Source organism: Schistocerca nitens, chromosome 3 (assembly GCF_023898315.1).
Source record: "Schistocerca nitens isolate TAMUIC-IGC-003100 chromosome 3, iqSchNite1.1, whole genome shotgun sequence".
Classification (NCBI taxonomy): Eukaryota; Metazoa; Arthropoda; class Insecta; order Orthoptera; family Acrididae; genus Schistocerca; species Schistocerca nitens.
In genome coordinates this window covers 341,689,900-341,715,511 of record NC_064616.1, presented here as the reverse complement: position 1 = coordinate 341,715,511, position 25,612 = coordinate 341,689,900, and the positions used below count along the sequence as shown (strand labels likewise).

At 51.5% G+C, this 25,612-nt stretch overlaps 1 protein-coding gene across 1 annotated transcript in view; it reads right to left on the bottom strand.

Moving 5' to 3' along the window:
- Positions 1–3,859: 3,859 nt before the first annotated feature.
- LOC126249223 (basic salivary proline-rich protein 1-like) overlaps positions 3,860–25,612 on the bottom strand; it is a 50,080-nt gene continuing 28,327 nt past the window's right edge. The window contains exons 2-3 of the mRNA XM_049950878.1: positions 19,585–21,533; positions 3,860–3,959 (exon numbers count right to left, since the gene is read on the bottom strand). Coding sequence (XP_049806835.1) covers positions 3,860–3,959; positions 19,585–21,533 — 2,049 coding nt within the window. The remainder of the gene's footprint in view (positions 3,960–19,584; positions 21,534–25,612) is intronic.

Genomic DNA, 25,612 nt, shown 5'->3' with positions numbered 1-25,612 from the left:
AGCTTATCCAGCTTATTAAGTCTCTGATACATCTCCTTCCAGTAGAGTACACTGATGTGTGACCTTAAGATTTCCCGGTGAATCTATTGTTTGTAATGCTTTCGGGTGGCCAGCCGGGTGTAGTCTTCTATGTAACACGATATTTCGACAGTGTAACTTTCCATTGTTTTAAGGAGAAACCTGTGGAATGAGGGCCTTCACTACACAGTCTCTCTTTTATACTTACAAGGACTCCACACACAAGCGACGGATCGCAGCGTTCCCACGTATCATAGATCGCATGTGTGTGGGCAAATCACAGCGATTGCTGATCGCATGGAACTCTGACAATCTGATAGCTTGCACATGCGATTAGTGCATGTAATATGGCTACCTGGCTGGCTGACAACGATGGGTGCCTGACTGCGAATGGTTTGTCTAGCTATTTCCGCGTGGTTGCATAGTTTCGTTTCGATTTCTCCAGAATTTATTGTTGTTCAGGGATCACGAACCACTTCGAGAAAAGACGTTGACGCCAGAGTGGTCATTTATATTAAGACGTAATAAAAGGAACCTCTGATTTTGCTGTGATTGGCATTTTGAAACTTGTACTGTAGCAGAATTAATGGGAAGTTCATAGTAATAGTCAACATGCACTGAGCTCCATCTCACGATTTTGAGCTACTTATGAAACAATTACAAGCATCATTGAAGTTTTCAACTTCTAAACATTATGACATACAGTAATGTTAACTAGATATTTCAATTTAAATGTTCTGGGAAAATCTAATATGCAGCTATACTAAAGTCCCTCGTCATGTAATATAACCAAAATCTCCCTCACAAAATTTATAACATCAGTCTCGGTAACCAGCAGTGCTGCTCTTGACAACATTTCTATACACACTCCAGTATGCTAAAAAATTTTTGTCAATATTTGCTGTTGAACTGAAACACTAATGAATGATAAAGACACTAAGGGCAAATAACCGAACTGTATAAGCACACTGGAAAGACGTAAACAACCCACCTAGCGTCAGTGAAATGGAATATGTTCTATAAAGCTAGCAAAAGTTTCAAAGAAAAAGTTTCGAAACAATAAATTAAAATTTAATAATTTACTTTTAGCAAACAATCGTCGGGATACGGAGGTGAACTGCAACTACATCTAAACAAAAGTTCTTTTCCATAGCAGAACTTTACATCGGCAATCGTAGTACTGGTTGAAATTGCTTGGCATATCTCTCGTGTGTGGCGAGCGACATACTGCAGCAGCATCAAACATCACACGCCACGGATCGCTGGGATTCGTCGCTCGAGTGTGTGTGTCCGGGGGTCCCGGCTTCGATTCCCGGCCCGGTTGGGGATTTATTCTGCCCAGGAACTGGGTGTTTGTTATCATCATCATTCGTGATAGTGGCTAGATTGGACTGCGTAAAACATTGGAGTATGAAAAGATTGGGACTTTGTTCCGGCACTGTTGACCGCGCAGCTGAGTGCCCCACAAACCAAACAGTATCATAGCGTGTGTCCCCTTATCGCTCGCCACCTCTTCTCTCACTGTGCGGCCAGACGTTGCATCAACTGGATTGGTGGCTGGACGTGATTGCCGAATGTTGGTTGCGAACTCTTCCTTCAGAGCATCTACCGCCACAGTGCGGAAGTCGCTCTTGGCCGATGTTATGACTTCAGTTGGCTGAGCTCTGTGTCCCAAGCTTTACTGGGAGAGAAGCCAGTGTCTCTATTGATCGGGCCGTCGGCTACTCGTATTTAAAGATACTTTTCCGGACTCCATTCGTACAATTAGATTTCATTTTTGAAAAAATCTTAACCAAATCAGCAGAAATGTATTGTTGCAGGATCATGGTATGTGGCAGCTTTACAATTTCCTCATAAGACGTACAGAGGAAGAAAAGATACAAGAAGACACACAAGACGTGGAAGACGCTCCGGACGTTCCGCAGTCATCAAAGGTCAGTCAACGCACATGCAGCAAATGTGGTAGATTGTGAATGCCATTACATCATCTTGTTAATCTGAAATACCATGCATTTCGAATTGTGAATTTGCATTTAGAATTCCATTGCGTCCGATGTCAATTTTTCATGGGAAGTTCTAGTAGCATCAACAAATGCTTTAAACAATATAAATGAGTTTCTACAAATCGAGTCACATTTAATTTCAGAAGAAAACGTTCATTTACGTACAACAAACTAAATAATACAAATGACTAAAGTAATACATGGACAGCGTTTAGCGAATAAGACTATGATCCAAATTTTTTGATGTACGTTTTAATGAAACCTAGTCTGAAAAATCACATTATTAAGCTTCATTCCTACTCTTGTCACCAAAACACAATGAGAATTGTTTTTTTACAGCCAGGTAGTAGATGCCAGATCAGCCAATCAAGTAAACACTTCGACCAGATCGAGTTTGCGACACCGGTCACAGCTGAAGTGCCTCGAACAACTTACGCCACAACACAACGTGACTAAGAGTGAAGGAGCCTTTGGTAACCCAGGGAGCACCTTCATGATACCGAGAAACCCCCACATTGCAAATTTAATCTGGTGGCCTGCTCTGCTAACTGGCTCATAGAGTTCCAGCACGAGGCGAGCCATACCTGTGGTGTGGCGGTTGCTGGACTTGAGAAACTTCACGGATAAAGGGAGCTGGTGTGCGGCCAGCCTCCACCCTCTGAGGCACTTCGGCCGACTGACGGCAAGTTGTCTACGTCCCGACGGGGATAGGCACACCCTCGCGGCCATCTAGACATCACCAGCCACCATCCTAGTCTACCACAGGGAGGGGGGGGGGGGGGAGGGCTGACCAATTTATTGCTGCTCAGCAACAGGACATCCGGTGTCGGCCAATGCACCCAAGCGCACGACACGGGAACAGCAAGTACGCGTGGGGTGCATAGCCAGGGAAACTCCGGAGAGCCTGAGTGGGCAGAGCTCGTTCTTCGCCCTCTAGGGCCCACACGACGAGGGGACAGCTGCCACCGGCGACCCAGGGCAACGGACGTCACAGGCACAATCTGGGCATCAGCGCATTCCGTAATCGGCTACGTTTACACACACGCTGCATGGTCCTGAGGCTGGCTGGAGAGGCTGCTTGAATAAACACCTGTCAATACTACCACTGATTCACAGCACGCACCAGCGTAAATCTGTCCTCTTACTAGACATTTCTCTCACCCCTCCTGACGCGTAGTGGCTCGGAATAGCCCAGGTCACAGCTGGCCAGTAAGTGGTTGTTACACTTCACGACATGACGTGATGTCAAGAAATGTTCATCCAACATCCATACGCAGCGATTTGGCGAGGGAAGTGATTGTGGGTCGGCACCCAAACGATGTGTTTAGAGTCGAGTTGTAGGATTGAGTACTTTCGCAATTAAGTACGAGAGGTGGTACTTGGCATGTCTCCACTTCAGCAGTATCGGCTGAGCACAGTGGGGTGCTATGCGTCTCACTCTGTTTGATTCTGTACCTGTTCTCAGGCTTTAGACTTAATTTGTGAGTGCTAAGTAGATTATTTTTAAGGATATGAATGTTACGAAGCCACCTGAACCCGCAGGCTTTCCATTGTTTAAGGGTAATGGTAGACCCTATAATCTAGTACCGGTAAGGTGTCAGTTTTGAAATCTTACAGGACACGAATTGGCGTGCAATAAGGCTTCAGCAGCCACATATTTTACTTGAAGATAAGTTGGTCGTGAGGCCTGCGATTGCTCAGACTGTACATGGGCGATGATACGTCGGCGAAAGTAATTTATAAAGTTTCGAAAGTATTGAGTTCATTAGTTAATTAGGGTAACAGGTAAAGTACGTAAAACTATAGACACGTTGCTACTGCTACTACTACTGCTACTACTACTGCTGCTGAGTCTGTTGCTGCTCTAACAGAGCAAGTTCATGTGTTATCAAATGAATATCCTCGAGGAGCATGAGGAACTCCTTCGTAGATAAGTGGCTTTGGGAGATGCGCAGATTTAATCACATTCTGAGTCAGGGGACGATAAGGCAGAGTTGGGGGTAGCTCAGTCATCTGATCCGTCTGTAGACGCACTTACCAGTCCCTTTTCCGGTAAAACAACAGAAGATGTGTCGATATTCATTACTGATGTTACAGTTACTGCTGCAACGAGCGGTTGGTCAGACAAGTAACCCTTTGTGTGACCAATTTGCATTTAACAGGGAAGCCAAGATATATGTGACATGTCAGGAGGCCCTCTGTAAACGACAGTCGTTTCAGCAGTTGGCCGCTGGACTACGCCAGCGTCTCTGAAAACGAAATAGCACGTGGTTTTTCGGCGTGAAGCTCAGTACTTCGCTTCTGAAACGTAATGACTCGTTGGAAGTATTTTCAAACAGGATTCGCAAAGTCAATGCGCAGACGTATGGACTTACTCAGAATGGGAAGGCCAATAAGGTGCTACTGCAGGAAGCAGGAACAGAGCGACAGATGTCGTCTTGCGCAGAATACCCGCGGAAATGTCACGAAGAGTTCGCACTGAAAGTCCTAATGGTTTAAAAGCAGCTATTAGAATAGCACCGCAATTGGAGCAGATAATTTTGCCATGAAGCAACGGGTAGATCACTGTGTATTCGCTTCGGAGGTCAAACGTTACAGATGTGGACGCAAAGGGCAAATGCAGGAACAGCGTAAGCAACCAGTGTTACTCGTGTGTGGAAGTGGGCCACAGAGCATAGAGTTGTTGGAATAGCAAGAATGGGAAGCACAGTCAGGATAAGCGGCCGTTAAACTCGAACGGAAATGCTTCGGCCATCGGAAAGCGGCATCGATAGACATAACACCACGGAAAGTAATGCACAGACGGAATGCTGTTTAGTGAGTGGTGTTGAACAGAGGTTTCTTTTGAACACGGGGCGGCACGTAGGATATGTTACTTCCTAAGTGTACCTTACAGTTTGTTTCCATTGACACTGTAATCTAGCGTGTTAAATTGCAGCCATCATAGTGTAGGTGAAGAGTACATCCTTGTTTTCAAAGTTATGAAATGATAAGCTAGACTTCAGAATATCGTGTGGAGTGTTTTTCTGCTGAGGAAAAGTCTGTGGGTCTGAGATGATCTTCTCCAGTATGTAGCTCGAGTAAGGTGGCGCAGTGCTGGATCATCCCTGTCTTCTTCCGCAGATGAGTTACTGCCCAGCCGATAATTACATTTATGCCAATGCAAATTTAGTTCCCTGCTTTCTTTCCATAACGTAAAAGGGGCTCAATCATCTCTGGGAAAGCTTCAGCTCGTCTTTCCGTAAAAGGTGTACATAAGCCTTTGTTTTTCGCAACTTCAAACGAGATATGTTATCTCTCAGCATCTTGTTCTGTCAAGGTTGATATTTGTTACCATTTTCAACTCTGATAGGATCGAAAATAGGAGTAATTCTTCCCAAACCTATTTATCCAATAACGCTAGACATCTTTCGTTACCCTGAAATATTATTAACTGATTTTATACAAGTCGTCACCTGCTCTAGGCTACTAAAAGATTCATCCCTATCGCATATTCCATTCGAAACTTGGTTATTAGTACGCATGCGATCTCTTCCCCTCGCGCGAAAGACGGATGCTTTCTAGCTAATATTCCACGGCTGTTTCCCTACCTTATCCATGAGGTAGGCGTACATACTTAATCAACTCGTCTAGCATGTAAGCATTGAAAAAAATTACGAAGACTCGTATAAATCTTGATTTGTATTGAAACATGCGTATAACTGGAAGAAAACCATACGAACAGTGGGAGAAAAGCATTAAATCTCTGAGAATCAACCGATAAACAAACTGTATTGCTGAAAATTAGTGTCTGACTACTTCCCTCCGCTGCTCTAGTGGTGGTTTGCCGTTTGATTTCCTACGCCAACAAATGAGTGTATGACATACACTCCTGGAAATTGAAATAAGAACACCGTGAATTCATTGTCCCAGGAAGGGGAAACTTTGACACATTCCTGGGGTCAGATACATCACATGATCACACTGACAGAACCACAGGCACATAGACACAGGCAACAGAGCATGCACAATGTCGGCACTAGTACAGTGTATATCCACCTTTCGCAGCAATGCAGGCTGCTATTCTCCCATGGAGACGATCGTAGAGATGCTGGGCGTAGTCCTGTGGAACGGCTTGCCATGCCATTACCACCTGGCGCCTCAGTTGGACCAGCGTTCGTGCTGGACGTGCAGACCGCGTGAGACGACGCTTCATCCAGTCCCAAACATGCTCAATGGGGGACAGATCCGGAGATCTTGCTGGCCAGGGTAGTTGACGTACACCTTCTAGAGCACGTTGGGTGGCACGGGATACATGCGGACGTGCATTGTCCTGTTGGAACAGCAAGTTCCCTTGCCGGTCTAGGAATGGTAGAACGATGGGTTCGATGACGGTTTGGATGTAATGTGCACTATTCAGTGTCCCCTCGAAGATCACCAGTGGTGTACGGCCAGTGTAGGAGATCGCTCCCCACACCATGATGTCGGGTGTTGGCCCTGTGTGCCTCGGTCGTATGCAGTCCTGATTGTGGCGCTCACCTGCACGGCGCCAAACACGCATACGACCATCATTGGCACCAAGGCAGAAGCGACTCTCATCGCTGAAGACGACACGTCTCCATTCGTCCCTCCATTCACGCCTGTCGCGACACCACTGGAGGCGGGCTGCACGATGTTGGGGCGTGAGCGGAAGACGGCCTAACGGTGTGCGGGACCGTAGCCCAGCTTCATGGAGACGGTTGCGAATGGTCCTCGCCGATACCCCAGGAGCAACAGTGTCCCTAATTTGCTGGGAAGTGGCGGTGCGGTCCCCTACGGCACTGCGTAGGATCCTACGGTCTTGGCGTGCATCCGTGCGTCGCTGCGGTCCGGTCCCAGGTCGACGGGCACGTGCACCTTCCGCCGACCACTGGCGACAACATCGATGTACTGTGGAGACCTCACGCCCCACGTGTTGAGCAATTCGGCGGTACGTCCACCGGCCTCCCGCATGCCCACTATACGCCCTCGCTCAAAATCCGTCAACTGCACATACGGTTCACGTCCACGCTGTCGCGGCATGCTACCAGTGTTAAAGACTGCGATGGAGCTCCGTATGCCACGGCAAACTGGCTGACACTGACGGCGGCGGTGCACAAATGCTGCGCAGCTAGCGCCATTCGACGGCCAACACCGCGGTTCCTGGTGTGTCCGCTGTGCCGTGCGTGTGATCATTGCTTGTACAGCCCTCTCGCAGTGTCCGGAGCAAGTATGGTGGGTCTGACACACCGGTGTCAATGTGTTCTTTTTTCCATTTCCAGGAGTGTATATTCATGCCAAAAGCAATCTGTTAATACTAACGACGCCAATAACTCACATGCAGGTCTCTCTTCCTGCCTGTCAATGTAGGACACATTTCTTGCATTAAATAACACTAACACTAGAGTACCATTGAGATACAGATGGTATTAATGAAGTTATGATTATCACTTTGCAGAAATCAAGTCGCGACCATGCAGTTCTGTACTTATTTGCGAGATACTCGTTTCCTTCATACTCCATAGAGATCTAAACAAAGCAAATGACATCTTTCACCGGGGCTTGATGTTACAATCAGATGAAGTATCTGCTAACCTAGAAAGGTGGGGAAAGGCTGGAGGGGTTGCAGCATGTCCTCCCCTATATAGATAATAGAGTTTACACAGAAGCATTTGTTCTTGAATCCAAGGGAGCCACACTCCCCCAGAGAAATTGGAGATAAGGTTTACTATTGTGATGTCAGTCCTCAAATACTACAGGCTATGCAGTGCTTAAAGTGCCTCTGTCTTCACTCGTCTTGATATGGTAATGAACCGACTGACGGCAGTTGTGAATGCACACAGCATCACGACCCCCCAGGGGGTCCACAACACTTTTGTGGATACGTGTGTAGCGAGCACGGGACCCCGAGCTAATGTGGCCCTCCTTCCTTTCCGGGCTGCATACCTTCCTTTTCCGCCTCCTTCCCCATCCCCCATCTTCACCCCCCCCCCCCCCCGGGTCACCTCCGCCTCTTTTCTTCCCTTTCTCCCCCTCTGGGAGTATGTTTTGTTCCTAAGTCTGGAGACGGACGCTCGAAAATGTAACACATTCTTCGCTTTCTCTGCTTGCAAGTCTTTGTCCTTCCTTTGTCCATCTCTTTTCCTTAGCTCTTCTCTTTACCCTTTCTCTGCTGCGGCGTTTGAGACCTCTCTTCTTTCCTCCCCCTTCTTTGTTTTTCCCTTTTGCTTTTTTCCTCCCTGTGCTTGTCTGAAGGCCGACCCACGCATTATCATGCGTAGCTGGTGACGGGGTAACACGTAATTCCCCGGGTAGACAGGTAGGACACGTACGTACCCCCTGGTAACGGCCAGGCCCAGGGAGGGGTGATTACCCGAGCTGATACCTTCCGAAAGTGCCGATTGGTCCCTCCGTCCGTTTGTCGGGAGGTGTGACCTGAGGTGTGAACAATCACCTAAGGCGGGAGTGCCTTCAGAGAGGGCCCTCACAAGGGATGAGCGCGCCATCGGAGATGCCGGTAATCATGGGGGATACTTCCGGAATGGTTTCCTCATCTACTGCGTCTGCTCACAAGCGTAAGTTCAATGAGTCTCAGCCACGGACAGTTCTTCCATCGTTGCCACAGTTCCTTGTTGTTTCTCGGTCTGACGAAGGTCACAACTTCTCCACGGTCAACCCTTTCATTATTCAGAAAGGTGTCGATGCAACTGCAGGTCCTGTAATGTCTTGTTCCAGATTATGGAATGGCACCTTGCTTTTAGAAATAGTCAGTGCCCTCCAGGCCCAAAAATTGCTACGTGCTTCAATGCTACACACCTTCCCTGTCCGGGAGGAAGCGCACCGCACTTTAAATTCCTCACGTGGACTCGTTTATACATGCTCCCTCGACGGATTGTCCGACGAGGAAATTCAACACTACCTGTCTGACCAGGGCGTAATGGCTGTTCATAGTCATGAAAAGGGTTGACACGAACATCGTTCCAACCTGTACTGTCTTCTTGACATTTGACAGAGTTCAACTCCCATCGAACATCAAAGCGGGCTATGAGATAATTTCCGTTCACCCTTACATCCCAAACCCTACACGTTGCTATCGGTGTCACCGGTTCAATCATACCAGCCAATCCTGTTCCAATCTGGCCGAATGTGTTACGTGTGGCAAGGATGCCCATGAGGGTGCGTGTCCACCTCCATCCCCTCATTGCATCAACTGTATGGGTGACCACACTGCTTCCTCTCGAGATTGCCCCATTTTTAAAGACGAAAAGTTCATTCAGGAAATCAGAGTGAAGGAAAAGGTGTAGACCTTTGCTGCTCGAAAATTATTCGCCAGTCGAAAGCCCACTGTTCCTCAGACAGGTAAATACAGCACTGTCCTCGCCTCTCCTCAGCCAACAAAGGAGGCAGCCACGCAGACTTGTGATCTCACCTTTAGTGCCACAGTGGTCAGGTCGGCCAGTGCAAAGATCGTCCATTCAACCTCCCCACTTTCGCCTGCTCACTCAACGGCTCACCCTTCATCGGCTTCTGCTAAATCATGAGCCCCAAAATCAGACACCTGGACTTCCAAAAAAGAGCCTACACGTGAAGATTTTTTACGTACCCCAAATTCACAACCATTAGTTCCTCCTTCATCTAAGCATCCCGTTTCCAAGAAGGCTAATAAGAAACCCAGTTCCTCTTCTTCTCCGCCATGGCGTGTCTCATCTACAGCACCACCTGACGGTAGCCGCCCTCGGCCGTCTTCCGCGTCGCCGAGGCGCACTGCTGGCGGCGGATCATCCGGCCGATCGCTGGTGGCAGGAGCTGCTCCTGAACAACCTATGGACCAGGATCTTCTGCCTTCGGCTGCCGTTCCACGCTGTCAGTCGCAAGCTCTGAGCTGTTGTTGAGGGCAACCATGGTCACATTCTTCCATTTTCTGTCCACCCTATGTCCATTATCCATTGGAATATACGCGGCATTCGAGCCAATCTGGATGAATTGTCGATCCTCTTACGATCCTACTCGCCAGTCATCTTCTGTCTTAAGGAAACAAAGCTGCGTCCCCACGATCGCTTTTTCCCCCCCAATTTTCAGTCAGTCCGATTTGATCTCCTCTCTGTTGAAGGCACTCCAGCACATGGAGGACTCGTGATTCTTCTCCATAATATTCTCCATTATCACCCAATCCCCTTACACACTTCCTTCCAAGCTGTCGCTGTCCGTCTTTCCCTTTCTGGATGCACCTTCTCTCTTTGTACTGTATACATTCCATCGTCCACACCAATGGCACGAGCTGATCTCCATCTTCTTGGTCAGCTTCCATCCCCCTATTTGCTGGTTGGGGACTTCAATGCCCACCACCAGCTTTGGGGATCTCCACATCCTTGTCCGCATGGCTCACTATTGATAGACGTCTTCCACCAAGCGGATCTTGTTTGTCTCAACACTGGGGTCCCTACATTTTTGTCTGCCTCCACGACAAATTTATCTCATTTGGACCTTGCGGTCGGTACTGTTCCGCTAGCGCTGCGCTTCGAATGGTTCGCCCTTGATGATACACACTCGAGTGACTACTTTCCATGTGTCCTTCGATTGCAGCCACACCTGCCATATATGCGCCCGTGACACTGGAAGTTTGCCCAAGCCGATTCGACACTTTTTTCGTCTCCAGCGACATTCGATGACCGTCACTTTCCTAACGTCGACGATCAGGTCACTCATATTACAGACGTTATTCTTTCAGCTGCGGAACGTTCAATACTTCGCACCTCCGAATTGCCCCGGCGCCCCCCAGTTCCTTGGTGGAACGAGGCATGCCGTGACGCAATATGCGAGCGGCGGCGTGCTCTTCGCGTTTTCAGACACCATCCTACATTGGCCAACTGTATCCGCTATAAGCAGTTCCGTGCGCGATGCCGTCGCGTCATCCGCGATAGCAAGAAGGCAAGCTGGGACTTCTTTACTAGCTCATTTAACACCTTCACTCCCTCCTCGGAAGTTTGGAGTCGGATTCGACGGTTATCTGGCGCGCCTAGTTTCTACCCGGTCTCTGGGCTCACTGTCGCGCATGATACATTAGTGGACCCCGTCGCAATTTCTAACTCATTGGGTCAACACTGCTGAGATTTCGAGCTCTTCAAATTTACCGCCAGCGTTTCTCCCTAAGAAACGCGCTGCGGAAATGCAACCTCTTTGCCTTCTCCTCTCAAAATCGCGAAAGCTACAACACTATTTTCTCCATGCAGGAGCTCCAACATGCACTCTCTTCTTCTCGCTATTACGCCCCAGGACCGGATGGTATCCACATCAAAATGTTGTTGCATTTACCATACCATAGTCTGCGTTACCTCCTTCGCATTTATAATCGAATTTAGACCGACAGTACTTTTCCCAGACGGTGGCGGGAAGCTATCGTCGTTCCTGTTCCGAAACCTGGAAAGGACAAACATTTCCCCTCTAGCTATCGCCCCGTTTCTCTCACGAGTAGTGTATGTAAGGTTTTGGAGCGTATGGTGAATTGCCGTTTAGCTTGGTGGCTGGAGCCCCGCAGTCTTTTAACACCTGCCCAATGCGGTTTCCGAAAGCATCGTTCTGCAGTTGACCATCTTGTTGCCTTCTCCACTTATATCATGAACAATTTTCTCCGGAAACGCCAAACGGTAGCAATATTTTTTGATCTTGAGAGAGCATATGATACCTGTTGGAGGACAGGCATCCTCCGCACACTGTTCTCTAGGGGCTTTCGAGGTCGGCTGTCTCTTTTTCTTCGCGAATTTATGGCAGAGCGTACATTTAGAGTGCGGGTGAACACTACTCTCTCCCGTACCTTCTCTCAAGAAAACGGGGTACCCCAGGGCTCTGTGCTAAGTGTTGTACTGTTTGCAATTGCCATAAATCCCATTATGGATTGTCTCCTTCCTGATGTCTCGGGCTCCCTCTTTGTGGACGATTTTGCAATCTACTACAGGTCTCAACGGACCAGCCTTCTTGAACGACGTCTTCAAGGATGTCTCGATCGCCTCCACTCTTGGAGCATCGAAACCGGCTTCCGTTTTTCTCCCAGTAAGACCGTTTGTGTTAATTTTTGGCGTCATGCGGAGTTTCTTCCACCTTCCTTACATCTAGGACCTGCCAACCTTCCGTTTTCGGACGTCGCTAAATTCTTGGGTCTTACGTTTGACAGAAAACTGTGCTGGTCCTCCCACGTTTCCTATCTTTCGGCTCGCTGTCTGCGATCCCTCAACACCCTCCATGTCCTGAATGGTACCTCCAGGGGAGCGGACCGAGTGGTCCTTCTCCGCCTCTATCGCGCCTTAGTGCGATCGAAATTGGACTATGGAAGCATAGTTCACTCCTCTGCTCGGTCGCCTATTCTTCGTCGTCTCGACTCTATCCACCACCGTGGATTACGTTTAGTGTCTGGAGCTTTTTACACCAGCCCTGTGGAAAGCCTTTATGCTGAGACTGCTGAACCTCCGCTGTCCAATCGGCGAGCTGTCCTTCTGAGTCGTTATGCTAGCCATCTGTCTTCCATGCCTGCAAATCCGGCTCATGTCATTTTTTTCGACGCCTCCTGGGATTTAGGGTATGCACGCCGCCCTTCCTCCCTACTACCACCGGAAGTCCGCTTCCGTCAACTGCTCCATTCTCTTTCCTTCAGCTTTCCTAAAACACTCTTGACAACTTGGGGTACAGCACCGCCTTGGCTCCGTCCCCAGACCTGCCTGCTCAGTGACCTTTGTCAGTTTCCCAAGGATGGTACCCCTTCACTTGTTTATCGTCGGGCATTTGCTGCTCTATGTGCACAAATGACGGAAGCCACATTTATTTACACTGATGGCTCAAAAACATCGTTTGGTGTAGGGAGTGCTTATATTGTTGGTGACACCCCAAATCGATTCGGCTTCCCGACCAGTGTTCAGTTTATACTGCGGAGCTTTACGCTGTTCTCCAGGCTGTCCGATACATCTGTCGCCATCAGCGGATAAAGTATGTTATCTGCTCAGATTCGCTCAGCTCTCTCCTCAGTCTCCAAGATCTGTACCCTGTCCACCCTCTGGTCCACCGGATTCAGGACTGCCTCCACTTGCTCCACTTGGGGGCGTCTCTGTGGCGTTCCTCTGGCTCCCAGGACACGTTGCTATCTGTGGAAATGAGGCGGCCGATATAGCGGCCAAGGCAGCAGTCTCTCTTCTTCGGCCAGCTATTCGCAAGATTCCTTTCGCCGATCTACGGAGTGTTTTATGTCTTCGTGTTGCTTTTTTATGGTACGTGCATTGGTCGACACTTCCAAATAATAAATTGCGGGACATGAAAGCTCTTCCCTGTGCTTGGACATCTTCCTCCCAAATGCGTCGTTGGGAGGAGGTAATTTTAACTAGACTCCGGATAGGTCACTGTCTTTTTAGCCATCGACACCTTTTAAGTGGCGATCGTCCCCCACTCTGTCCCCACTGAACTCAGCTGTGGACGGTAAGACATCTTTTACTTGAGTGCCCCTATTTTACTCCGTTACGCGCCCGTCTACAGCTGTCGCCTGATATATCTTCCATTTTAGCAGATGACATTTGCTCAGCCGATCGCGTTCTCGAGTTTATTAGTGCCAGTGAGATGACGTCAGTCATTTGAAGCTCTTTTTGGGGACCACCAATCCCCTTCTATAGTGGTTTTTTAAAGCTTTCCTTCTGTTTTTAGTTTTTTCAATTTTTTTTTAGTTTTGTTCCCATTGCTGCTGGTTTCCAGTTTCGTTTTTTTATTTTTTTTTACCTTTTCCTAAGTCACAGACTGGGCGGTAATGACCATAGCAGTTTTGCGCCCTAAAACCATAACAAAAAACAGCATCACGAAAGCCTCCCCCCCCCCACCCCAGGGGGCTCACCACTCTTTGGTGGGTCGTGCTTGGCTACCATGGGCCCTAACCTTTGCCGCATTTTTTTCCCTTCGGTGCTGCATTTCTTTCCTCTTGCTATTCTTTACCCCCTCCCTTGGGGAACATGTTTGGGATGTTATTGCGAATGATCTGCATTGTCTGTCACTGACGTAAGAACAGTCTCACCTTTGTTTTTCGCTCCCTTTTCCTTTCTTTGTTTCCTTTCTCTCGTTCCTCCGCTTCAGTGGTTGAGGTTCCTCTTTTTTCCTTCCTGTGAACTCCTGAAGGTCGGTCCACACGTCTGATGTGTAACAGATGACTGGGTAACGCGTAATTCCCAGCCCCGTGTCGACAGGTAGGGTTTGCACGTACCCCCTGATGCAGGCCAGGCCCAGGGAGGGGTGATTGCCGGAGCAGCAACCTTCCCAAATTGCCGATTGGTCCCTCTGTCAGGTGTTCTGGAGGTGTGACCCGAGGTGTGAACAATCAACTAAGGGGGATGTGCCCCCCCTTGTGATGGGGGCCCCTAGCCGGAAGGAGCGCACCATTGGAGACACTGGCAATCATGAGGTATTTTCTCGCAATGAGTCAGTCATCTTCCCAATCAACGACTACGAAACGTAAACGTAATGAGGCTAATGATTCGAAGACCCTTCCCATTGCACCACAGTTTGTCGTGGTCTCACATACTGAAGATGGTCAGTCCTTCACCACGGTAAATCCGTTTATTATTCAGAAAGGTGTTGATGCACTTGCTGGCCCTGTGAAATCCTGCTCTTGTTTATAGAATGACACTTTGCTTTTGGTGACCACTTCCGATTCTCAAGCACAACAACTGCTTGCTGCCTCGCTTTTCCGTGGGTACTCTGTTTGTGTTGAAGCCCATAGAACTTTGAATTCTTCCCATGGTGTAACTTACATCAGGCTACTAGATGGTCTAACCGAGGCCGAAATCCAGTCTTACCACTCTGACCAGGGTGTCATTGCTGTTCATTGTGTAATGAGAAAGGTAGATTCCTCCTTAGTGCCCACTCACATTCTTTTTCTCGCATTTGATACAGTGGTGTTTCTGTCCAAGATCAAAGCAGAGTATGAAATGATTACAGTCCGGCCATACATACCGAACCTGATGAGCTGCTATCAGTGTCGTCGTTTCAACATCTTGTCGACACCCGACAAAATGTGTAACCTATGGTAGAGATGTCCACGAGGGCAATGGTCTGCCTCGTTCTCCCAGCTGTATCAACGGCAATGGCGGCCATCCTGCCTCCTCTTGTGTTTGTCCCGTGTATTTTGATGAGTGGGCTGTCCAAGGGATCCTGGTGGAGGAGAAAGTGCCTTACCCAGCCGCTCGCAAGTTACTGGCTAGTCGCAAACCCTGCGTTCTCCAGTCTAGCACCTGTAGTTCTGTTCTTGTTACCCCTCGCTCCATGAAGGACATGGCCATGCAGACACAAGACTTCCAATTCAGCTCTGAGGTAGTGAAATCGCCCAGTGTCAAGGTAGCATCACCATCCCCAAATCCAGCTGTGCAACAAGCCATCAAACTCTCCTCAAGGGGCTAAGCTACCCGCTACACAACTGGTAGGCCAGAAAGGACAGTAGTAGTACTCCCATGAAGACTTCCTCCATCACCAAAAACCACCTGGGCCTTCCTCTAACTGGAAAAGCTTGTAGTAGTCCACCAAAGGCAAATGATGATCTCCTTCGCCAACTCGAAGATCTTCTTTGATGGTGTCGCCATGTTATACCTGAGCCTGGCCAGCCTTCGTGTCACTGGTGCGCACCAGAAAACGTTTTTCAGCGTTGGACTATACAGACTGACCACACGAGCAAGCTGATGCTTCTGTGGACCCCATGGAGCAGGATCCTCCTCCTCCTGTGTCCTGCAGTAGCAACTCTTCACCACCTGTCACTCAGCAGCCACTGAGGTGACACAGTTGCTCCTGCGTCACCTACCTCAGGAGCAACACCATCCCCCCCATCAGGGACGTCCGTCCCTGCTTCTAAGCCGGAGAAGTGTCAAACTTATTCGGCTTCTCACGCTCGCAAGGGGTCCCTTGGGTCCCTCCCTTCCCAGGTTTCCACCAGTGGGAAGGCTGACGACCGACAGTGGCGTAAGTGCCCGCAATCAGCTGGTTGAAGGGCTTCATGATCCTCCTCAGTCCCGGAGACTGAATCGGTGAAGCCCTCCCAGACAGTTAAACCCAAGGAGCAGTGTGAGAAATCCAAGAAGAGCTCTAAGCCCAAGGAATTCGCGGTGGCAGCCACCCCACCGCAACCTTCCAGCTCTGTGTCTGAGGACGAGGTGGAGATTCTGGCGTCCGCTGAGGACCTCGATCTCGCCGGTCCCTCAGACGTCATGGATAGCACTAGCACAGGCGCTCAATCCGAGGCAGCAGGTGACCCAGCGGCGTAATCTGCCTTCCCAGTCCCGTCACGCCTTTCTCCGCCATGGACAATACCATCCTCCAGTGGAACTGCAGCGGTTTCTTCCACCATCTAGCTGAGCTCCACCAACTTATCAGCCTTCACCCTTTCTTCTGCATTGCTCTTCAGGAAACTTGGTTTCCAGCAATGCGAACCCCCGCCCTCCGTGGCTATCGGGGTTATTATAAGAACCGAGCAGCTTATGAAAGGGTGTCTGGTGGCGTCTGCCTATATGTCCTTCACACTCTGCACAGCGAGTCTGTCCCTCTCCAAACACCTTTAGAGGCTGTTGCTGTTCGGGTGTGGACGCCACAGGCTGTTACCGTCTGCAGTCTTTACCTTCCACCGGATGGTGATGTCTTGCAGCATGTCCTGGCTGCACTGGTAGCCCAATTGCCGCCACCTTTCTTGCTATTGGGCGACTTCAACGCCCATAACCCTCTGTGGCGTGGGTCAGTGGCAACAGGTCGAGGCGCCATCGTTGAGCATTTACTGTCGCAGCTCGATCTCTCGCTGTTAAATGATGGTGCCTTCACACACTTCAGTGTGGCGCATGGCACATACTCCACCATTGACCTTTCAATCTGTAGCCCTAGCCTCTTGCCGTCTGTCAAATGGAGTGTGCATGACGACCTGTGTGGTAGTGACCACTTTCCGATCTTTCTGTCACTACCACAGCGTCACTCTTCTGGGCGCTCTAGTAGATGGGCTATGAATAAGGCTGACTGGGACTTGTTCTCCTCCACTGCCGCTATTGAGCCTCTATCTACTGATGACATTGATGCGGTGGTTCAATCGGTCACCACCGGCATCGTTACTGCCGCCGAATCTGCCATTCCCCGTTCTTCTGGGTCCCCTCGGCGGAGGGCTGTGCCTTGGTGGTCGCCTGAGATCGCTGAAGCGATTAAAGATCGCCGGCGGGCGCTCCAGCGTCACAATCGACATCCCTCCGTAGACCACCTTATCGCCATCAAACGGCTGCGTGCGCGGGCCCGCCTCCTTATCCGCCAAGGCAAGGAGGAGTGCTGGGAGCCGTATGTGTCCACCATTGGCCTCCATGTCACTCCATCGCAGGTCTGGGCCAAGATTCGACGCGTCTACGGCTATCGGACCCCTGGCAGCGTCCCTGCGCTCTCACTGAATGGAGCAGTTTGTACTGACTCCGACGTCATTGCAAACCGCTTAGCGGAGCATTTTGCTATGAGTTCCGCTTCTGCGAATTACCCCCAGGCCTTCCGCTCCATTAAAGAGCGGATGGAACGTCTGAGCCTTTCTTTTCGCACCCACACTTCTGAATCCTACAATGCTCCATTCAGTGAGTGGGAATTTCACAGTGCCCTCTCCTGATACCGCTCCCGGTCCCGATCGCATCCACTGTCAGATGCTGAAACACCTTTCGGTGGACTGCAAGCGACGCCTCCTCGACCTTTACAACCGTCTCTGGGTCGAGGGTGAGTTTCCGTCGCAATGGCGGGAAAGCATTGTCATCCTCGCTTTGAAACCGCGCAAGAGCCCTTTGGAAGTGGACAGCTACCGCCCCATTAGCCTCACCAACGTTCTTTGCAAGCTTCTCGAACGGATGGTGAGCCGGCGCTTGAATTGGGTACTGGAGTCTCGGGGCCTTCTGGCTCCGTCTCAGGGTGGGTTCCGTAAAGGCCGCTCCGCCGCCGACAATCTGGTGAGCCTGGAGTCGGCCATCCGTACTGCCTTTGCCCGCCGTCAGCACCTGGTCGCTGTCTTTTTCGACATGCGGAAGGCGTACGATACGACATGGCGTCATCACATCCTTTCTACGCTTCATGGATGGGGTCTTCGGGGCCCTCTGCCGATGTTTATCCGCAATTTCCTGTCGTATCGTACCTTCCGCGTGCAAGTCGCAGCCTCATATAGTTCCTCCCACGTCCAGGAGAACGGCGTGCCGCAGGGTTCTGTTTTAAGTGTCTGCCTGTTTTTAATAGCCATTAACGGGCTCGCTGCGGCCGTGGGAAGTTCTGTCTCCGCTTCCCTGTATGCTGACGACTTCTGCCTTTACTACAGCTCTATTGGCATTGCAGCTGCTGAACGTCAGTTACAGGGCGCTATCCGCAAGGCGCAGTCTTGGGCTCTAGCTCATGGGTTCCACTCTTCGGCAGCCAAGACCTGCGTTATGCATTTCTGCCGGCGACGTACTGTCCACCCGGAGCCGCAGCTTTCTCTTAACGGCGAACTTCTTTCAGTGGTGGAATCACACAGGTTTTTGGGGGTGGTTTTCGATGCCCGGTTGACTTGGCTGCCTCATATCCGGCAGCTCAAACAGGCGTGTTGGCGGCATCTCAATGCTCTGCGATGTTTGAGCCACACCCGCTGGGGCGCCGACCGCTCTACCCTGTTCCGCCTCTACCAGGCGTTCATCCAGTCTCGTCTGGATTATGGGAGCCTGGCTTATGGCTCAGCTTCCCCATCTGCGTTGCGGGTGCTGGACCCAATCCTCCACAGCGGGATACGCCTTGTCACTGATGCTTTCCGCACCAGCCCGTTGGACAGCATACTAGTGGAGGCAGGTGTCCCTCCACTGCGGTTACGACGCCAACAATTACTGGCTGCTTATGCTGCCCATGTTTTTAGCTTGCCCGGGCATCCAAATTACCGTGTCCTGTTCCCGCAGTCAGTCGTCCATCTGCCAGACCGTCGGCCCCAGTCGGGTTGTCCGATCGCCGTACGCGTCAAGGAGCTTATCTCCGGGCTTGGGTTTTTCCCTGTTCCGCCTCCTTTCCGGGCAACTCTGCGTACACCCCCGTGGTGTGTTCCTCGCCCTTGCCTTCGGCTCGACTTGGCACAGGGCTTGAAGGACTCAGTCCCTCCAGAGGCCTTCCGCCGCCTCTTTTATTCCATCCTGGCCACGTATCAGGGCTCTGGAATTGTTTACACTGACGGTTCGATGGTTGCTGGTCGTGTCGGGTATGCGCTAACTCTAGGGGACCATTCCGAACAACGTTCCTTGCCGGATGGCTGCAGCGTTTACACTGCTGAGCTGGTCGCCATCTTTCGTGCCCTAGAGTATATCCGCTCCTGCTCAGGTGAGTCCTTCGTTATCTGTAGTGATTCCCTGAGCGGTTTACGAGCTCTCGACCAGTGTTTCCCTCGTTCTCGTCTGGTGATGGCTATCCACGAGTCCCTGCATACTCTTGCACGTTGCGGCCGCTCTGTGGTCTTCGTGTGGACCCCAGGCCATGTTGGGATACCCGGCAATGAGAATGTTGACCGCCTGGTGAAAGAGGCCACTAGTAAATCATTTCTGGAGACTGGCCTTCCGGAGACTGGCCTTCCGGAGACTGGCCTTCCGGAGACTGGCCTTCCGGAGACTGGCCTTCCGGAGACTGGCCTTCCGGAGACTGGCCTTCCGGAGACTGGCCTTCCGGAGACTGGCCTTCCGGAGACTGGCCTTCCGGAGACTGGCCTTCCGGAGACTGGCCTTCCGGAGACTGGCCTTCCGGAGACTGGCCTTCCGGAGACTGGCCTTCCGGAGACTGGCCTTCCGGAGACTGGCCTTCCGGAGACTGGCCTTCCGGAGACTGGCCTTCCGGAGACTGGCCTTCCGGAGACTGGCCTTCCGGAGACTGGCCTTCCGGAGACTGGCCTTCCGGAGACTGGCCTTCCGGAGACTGGCCTTCCGGAGTCTGGCCTTCCGGAGACTGGCCTTCCGGAGACTGGCCTTCCGGAGTCTGGCCTTCCGGAGACTGGCCTTCCGGAGACTGGCCTTCCGGAGACTGGCCTTCCGGAGACTGGCCTTCCGGAGTCTGGCCTTCCGGAGTCTGGCCTTCCGGAGTCTGGCCTTCCGGAGACTGGCCTTCCGGAGACTGGCCTTCCGGAGACTGGCCTTCCGGAGACTGGCCTTCCGGAGACTGGCCTTCCGGAGACTGGCCTTCCGGAGTCTGGCCTTCCGGAGACTGGCCTTCCGGAGACTGGCCTTCCGGAGACTGGCCTTCCGGAGACTGGCCTTCCGGAGACTGGCCTTCCGGAGTCTGGCCTTCCGGAGACTGGCCTTCCGGAGACTGGCCTTCCGGAGACTGGCCTTCCGGAGACTGGCCTTCCGGAGACTGGCCTTCCGGAGACTGGCCTTCCGGAGACTGGCCTTCCGGAGACTGGCCTTCCGGAGACTGGCCTTCCGGAGACTGGCCTTCCGGAGACTGGCCTTCCGGAGACTGGCCTTCCGGAGACTGGCCTTCCGGAGACTGGCCTTCCGGAGTCTGGCCTTCCGGAGACTGGCCTTCCGGAGACTGGCCTTCCGGAGTCTGGCCTTCCGGAGACTGGCCTTCCGGAGACTGGCCTTCCGGAGACTGGCCTTCCGGAGACTGGCCTTCCGGAGACTGGCCTTCCGGAGACTGGCCTTCCGGAGACTGGCCTTCCGGAGACTGGCCTTCCGGAGACTGGCCTTCCGGAGACTGGCCTTCCGGAGACTGGCCTTCCGGAGACTGGCCTTCCGGAGACTGGCCTTCCGGAGACTGGCCTTCCGGAGACTGGCCTTCCGGAGACTGGCCTTCCGGAGACTGGCCTTCCGGAGACTGGCCTTCCGGAGACTGGCCTTCCGGAGACTGGCCTTCCGGAGACTGGCCTTCCGGAGACTGGCCTTCCGGAGACTGGCCTTCCGGAGACTGGCCTTCCGGAGACTGGCCTTCCGGAGACTGGCCTTCCGGAGACTGGCCTTCCGGAGACTGGCCTTCCGGAGACTGGCCTTCCGGAGACTGGCCTTCCGGAGACTGGCCTTCCTGAGACTGGCCTTCCGGAGACTGGCCTTCCGGAGACTGGCCTTCCGGAGACTGGCCTTCCGGAGACTGGCCTTCCGGAGACTGGCCTTCCGGAGACTGGCCTTCCGGAGACTGGCCTTCCGGAGACTGGCCTTCCGGAGACTGGCCTTCCGGAGACTGGCCTTCCGGAGACTGGCCTTCCGGAGACTGGCCTTCCGGAGACTGGCCTTCCGGAGTCTGGCCTTCCGGAGACTGGCCTTCCGGAGACTGGCCTTCCGGAGACTGGCCTTCCGGAGACTGGCCTTCCGGAGACTGGCCTTCCGGAGACTGGCCTTCCGGAGACTGGCCTTCCGGAGACTGGCCTTCCGGAGACTGGCCTTCCGGAGACTGGCCTTCCGGAGACTGGCCTTCCGGAGACTGGCCTTCCGGAGACTGGCCTTCCGGAGACTGGCCTTCCGGAGACTGGCCTTCCGGAGACTGGCCTTCCGGAGACTGGCCTTCCGGAGACTGGCCTTCCGGAGACTGGCCTTCCGGAGACTGGCCTTCCGGAGACTGATTTGCGGGTAGTCTTACGCCGCGAAGGTCTTTCGATTTGGGACGCTGAATGGCGCAATCTGCCCACGCCCAACAAACTCCGTCCAATCAAGGCGACGACGACTGTGTGGCGGTCGTCCCTGCGGGTCTCCCGCAAGGAGTCTGTTGTCTTCTGCCGGCTGCGCATTGGGCACATTCTGCTTACGCACGGCCACTTATTGCGCCGTGAGGACGCACCTCTATGTCGCTGCGGCTCCGTTTTATCTATGGTCCATATTTTATTGGAGTGTCCGCTTTTAGCTGTGCTCAGGCAGTCGTTCTCACTGCCTGACACGCTCCATGCCGTTTTAACAGATGACTCTGCTACGGCTGACTTAGTTTTACGTTTTATTCGGGCAGGGGGTTTTTATCATTTAATCTAAGTGTTTCTGTTTTATCTTATTGTTTTGTGTGGATTCTGGCTTTTGGCCTCCGGTTTTAGACTGATTTTTTAATTTGTTTTAAGTGGTTGGCTTTTCCTTTTTTATTTCTATGGTCGGCCAACCACCGTCACACTCTGTGATTTTAGTTCGTTTAGTCTGGTCTTTGTCTCAGTTTCTCTTGTTCTGTGTCGTCTGTGCTCTATTCTGTTAATCGTTTTTATTCTCCGTAGGTGCTTTTCGTACTTGGAAAAAGGGACCGATGACCCTAGCAGTCTGGTCCTTTTAATCCCACAAACCAACCAACCAACCACTGAGGTGACACCCCCGTACAATTCTTCCTCATAATGAGTCTCCTCCAATGGAACGTTGGTGGCATTTGGTCCCACAAAGAGCATTTATGTCTGCTTTTAGTATCGCAGCGGCCCCTTGTATTCAGCTTTCAGGAAACGAAATTGCGCCGTCACGAACACTTTGAGCTTACATATTTTTTTACCGATTCGTTTTGACCTTCCCCCTGAGGTCGGCATTCCATGTCATGGGGACGTCATGCTGCTCATATGGGATGACATTCATAGTCAACTCGTCTCCCTGACTACCCATCCCCAAGCTGTTGGACTTCGCCTTTTCCTTCCCCACCTGACCTTGTCTTCTGTTACATTTACGTCCCTCCATCATTCGATGTCACCTCCCCCAATTGGGCTACTCGGTGACTTCAATGCGCGTCATCCCCTTTGAGGTTCTTCCAGGACCTGTTGGAGAGGTGCCCTCTTGGCTGACCTTCTTAACCAACTTAACCTCTTCTACCTTAACACTGGAGTGCCCACTTTCTTTCTGACTCCTCGAACACCTATTCCCATGGGGACCTATCCTTCTGCACTGTCTAGTTTGCCTATCGTCTTGAGTGGTCCGTTCTTTCTGACACCTACTCGAGCGACCATTTCCTGTGTGCTATCCGTTTGCTGACGCCTACCCCATCCATGTGCACGCCCAAATGGCAGCTTACTAAGGCTGACTGGCAGCTTTACTCCTCCCTGACGACCTTAGAAGAAGAAGATTTCTCCAGTTGTGATGAGTAGGTGGAATATCTCACAAACGTAATCCTTACTGCTGTAGAACATTCCATTACTCGCACTTCCTCTTTACCACGTCGTGTCCCAGTCCCTTGGTGGACGCAATTCACGCAAGGAGACGTGCTCTCCACGTTTTTAACCGTCATCATACGATGGAAAACTGCATTCATTATAAACAGATGCATGCAAAGTGTCGTCGCGTTCTTCTGGATAGCAGAAGAGCTAGCTGGATTTCATTCACTAGTTCTTTTAACAGTTCCACCACTTCCTCTGTCGTGTGGGTCAACCTCCGATGGCTCTCTGGAACCAAGATCTATACCCCAGTTTCCGGCCTGACAGTAGCAGGCAATGCCATCGTGGACCCTATTGCTATATCCAACACCTTGGGCCGCCATTTTGCGGAAATTTTGACCTCTTCCCACTGTCACCCTTTCTTCCTCAATCTGAAACGAGAGGTAGAGGCTCGGGCGATACCCTTCTCTCCTCGGAATCGTGAGTGCTACAATGCCGCATTTACTATGAGGGAGCTAGATCATGCTCTGTTCTTCCTGATCCTCCACCCCAGGGCCAGTCGCCATCCACATTTCTCTTTTGGGAAAGCACTTCCTGCTTAACACGTACAACCGCATCTAGGCAGAGGGCTCATTTACTGGACGCTGGCGTGAAGCCAATGTCATACCCAGACCTAAGGCCGGTAAGAACAAGAACCTTCCTTCCAGCTACCACCCCATCTCTCTTACCAGCTGCGTTTGCAAGGTGATGGAACGTATGATTCATGCCCGGCTGGTATGGTGGCTTTGAGTCTCGGAATTGACTGACGAATGCACAGTGTGGATTTCGAGCGCGGCGTTCTGCAGTTGACCATCTGGTTACCTTGTCCATCCATGTCACGGTTTTCTGCGGAAATCCCAGATTGGCCGTGTTTTTCGATCTGGAGAAGGCCTAAGACACCTGCTGGAGAACTGGTATCCTCCATACTCCTTACACGTGGGGCTTCCATGGCTGCCTGCCCTGTGTCCTTCAGGCATTTTTAAAAGACAGAGTTCTTAAGGTGTGTGTGGGTGCTACCATGTCGGACACCTTTATCCAGGAAAATGGTGTGCTTCAGAGTTCCGTCCTGAGCGTCGTCCTATTTGATGTCGCCATTAACCCTATAATGGCCTCTCTCCCACCAACCATCTCCGGCTCCCTTTTTGTTGACGATTTTGCCTTCTTTTGCAGTTCTCCACGGACCTGCCTCACTGAGCGGCGTCTTCAACGATATCTTGATCGTCTTTACACCTAGCCGCGCGGGATTAGCCGAGCGGTCTCGGACGCTGCAGTCATGGGCTGTGCGGCTGGTCCCGGCGGAGGTTTGAGTCCTCCCTCGGGCGCGCGCGCGCGCGCGCGCGCGCGTGTGTGTGTGTGTGTGTGTGTGTGTGTGTGTGTGTGTGTGTTTGTCCTTAGGATAATTTAGGTTAAGTAGTGTGTATTCTTAGGGACTGATGACCTTAGCAGTTAAGTCCCATAAGATTTCACACACATTTGAACATTTTTTTCTTTACCCCTGGAGCATCGACAATGGCTTTCGCTTTTCCACTGACAAAACCATCTGTATGAATTTCTGACAACGCAATTGGTTTCTCTCACCATCTTTACATACTTGGCCTGTTGCCCTTCCATTCGTTAAAACTACGAAATTCCTGAGGCTCATGCTCGATAGGAAATTCTTTGTCCTCCCATGTATCTTACCTGGCATCCTGCTGTTCGTGGTCCCTCCATGTCCTACGTGTCCTCAATGGTACTTCCTGGGGTGCCGATCGACCCACCCTTCTCCGTTTGTACTGGCCCTTTTCCGTTCGAAACTCGACTAGGGGTGCTTCGTTTATGCGTCTGCACGTCCATCCATCATGGCAACCGTTCGGCCACAGGCGGCTTTTACACAAGCCCGGTTGAGTGTCTGTCTGCTGATGCTGCTGAACTACCACTGTCCTACCGCCGTGACTTTCTCCTCAGCAGGTACGCATGCCGTTTGTCTGCCTTTACCTTCTTCGATGATTCCTTTCATCGTCAGTATGAGGCTCGTCCCTCTTATGTGTTACCTCCTGGCTTTCGCCACTTGCTATGGCGGCTGAACTTCACACTACCTGCAACTTTCCTGGTCAGTGTAAACCCTTCACCACCTAGGCTTCGTGAAGCGGCCCATGTTAACCTTTGACTTCATTCGCTTGCTATGGACACTACTCCTGCCTTGATAAATCGCCTTTAGTTTCACGACCTTCGCACGGAATTTCGCGATAGTGCCTTTGTATACACTGATGGCTCTCGGACTGACCGTGGGGTCGGGTGTGCCTTCGTCATTGGTACCTGTCTCTTTCGGTATCGGCTTCCGGCACACTGCTAAGTATTTACAGCCGAGCTCTTCGCCCTGTGTCAGGCCACGGAGTACATCCGGCGACAGCCTTTACAACTCTATCCTCTGCTCAGACTCACACAGCGCCCTTCAAAGTCTATGTGCGCTGTACACCACCCCTCCCTTAGTGCAGCAGGTCCAGGAAAACTGTCAGTTTCTCACTCTTGG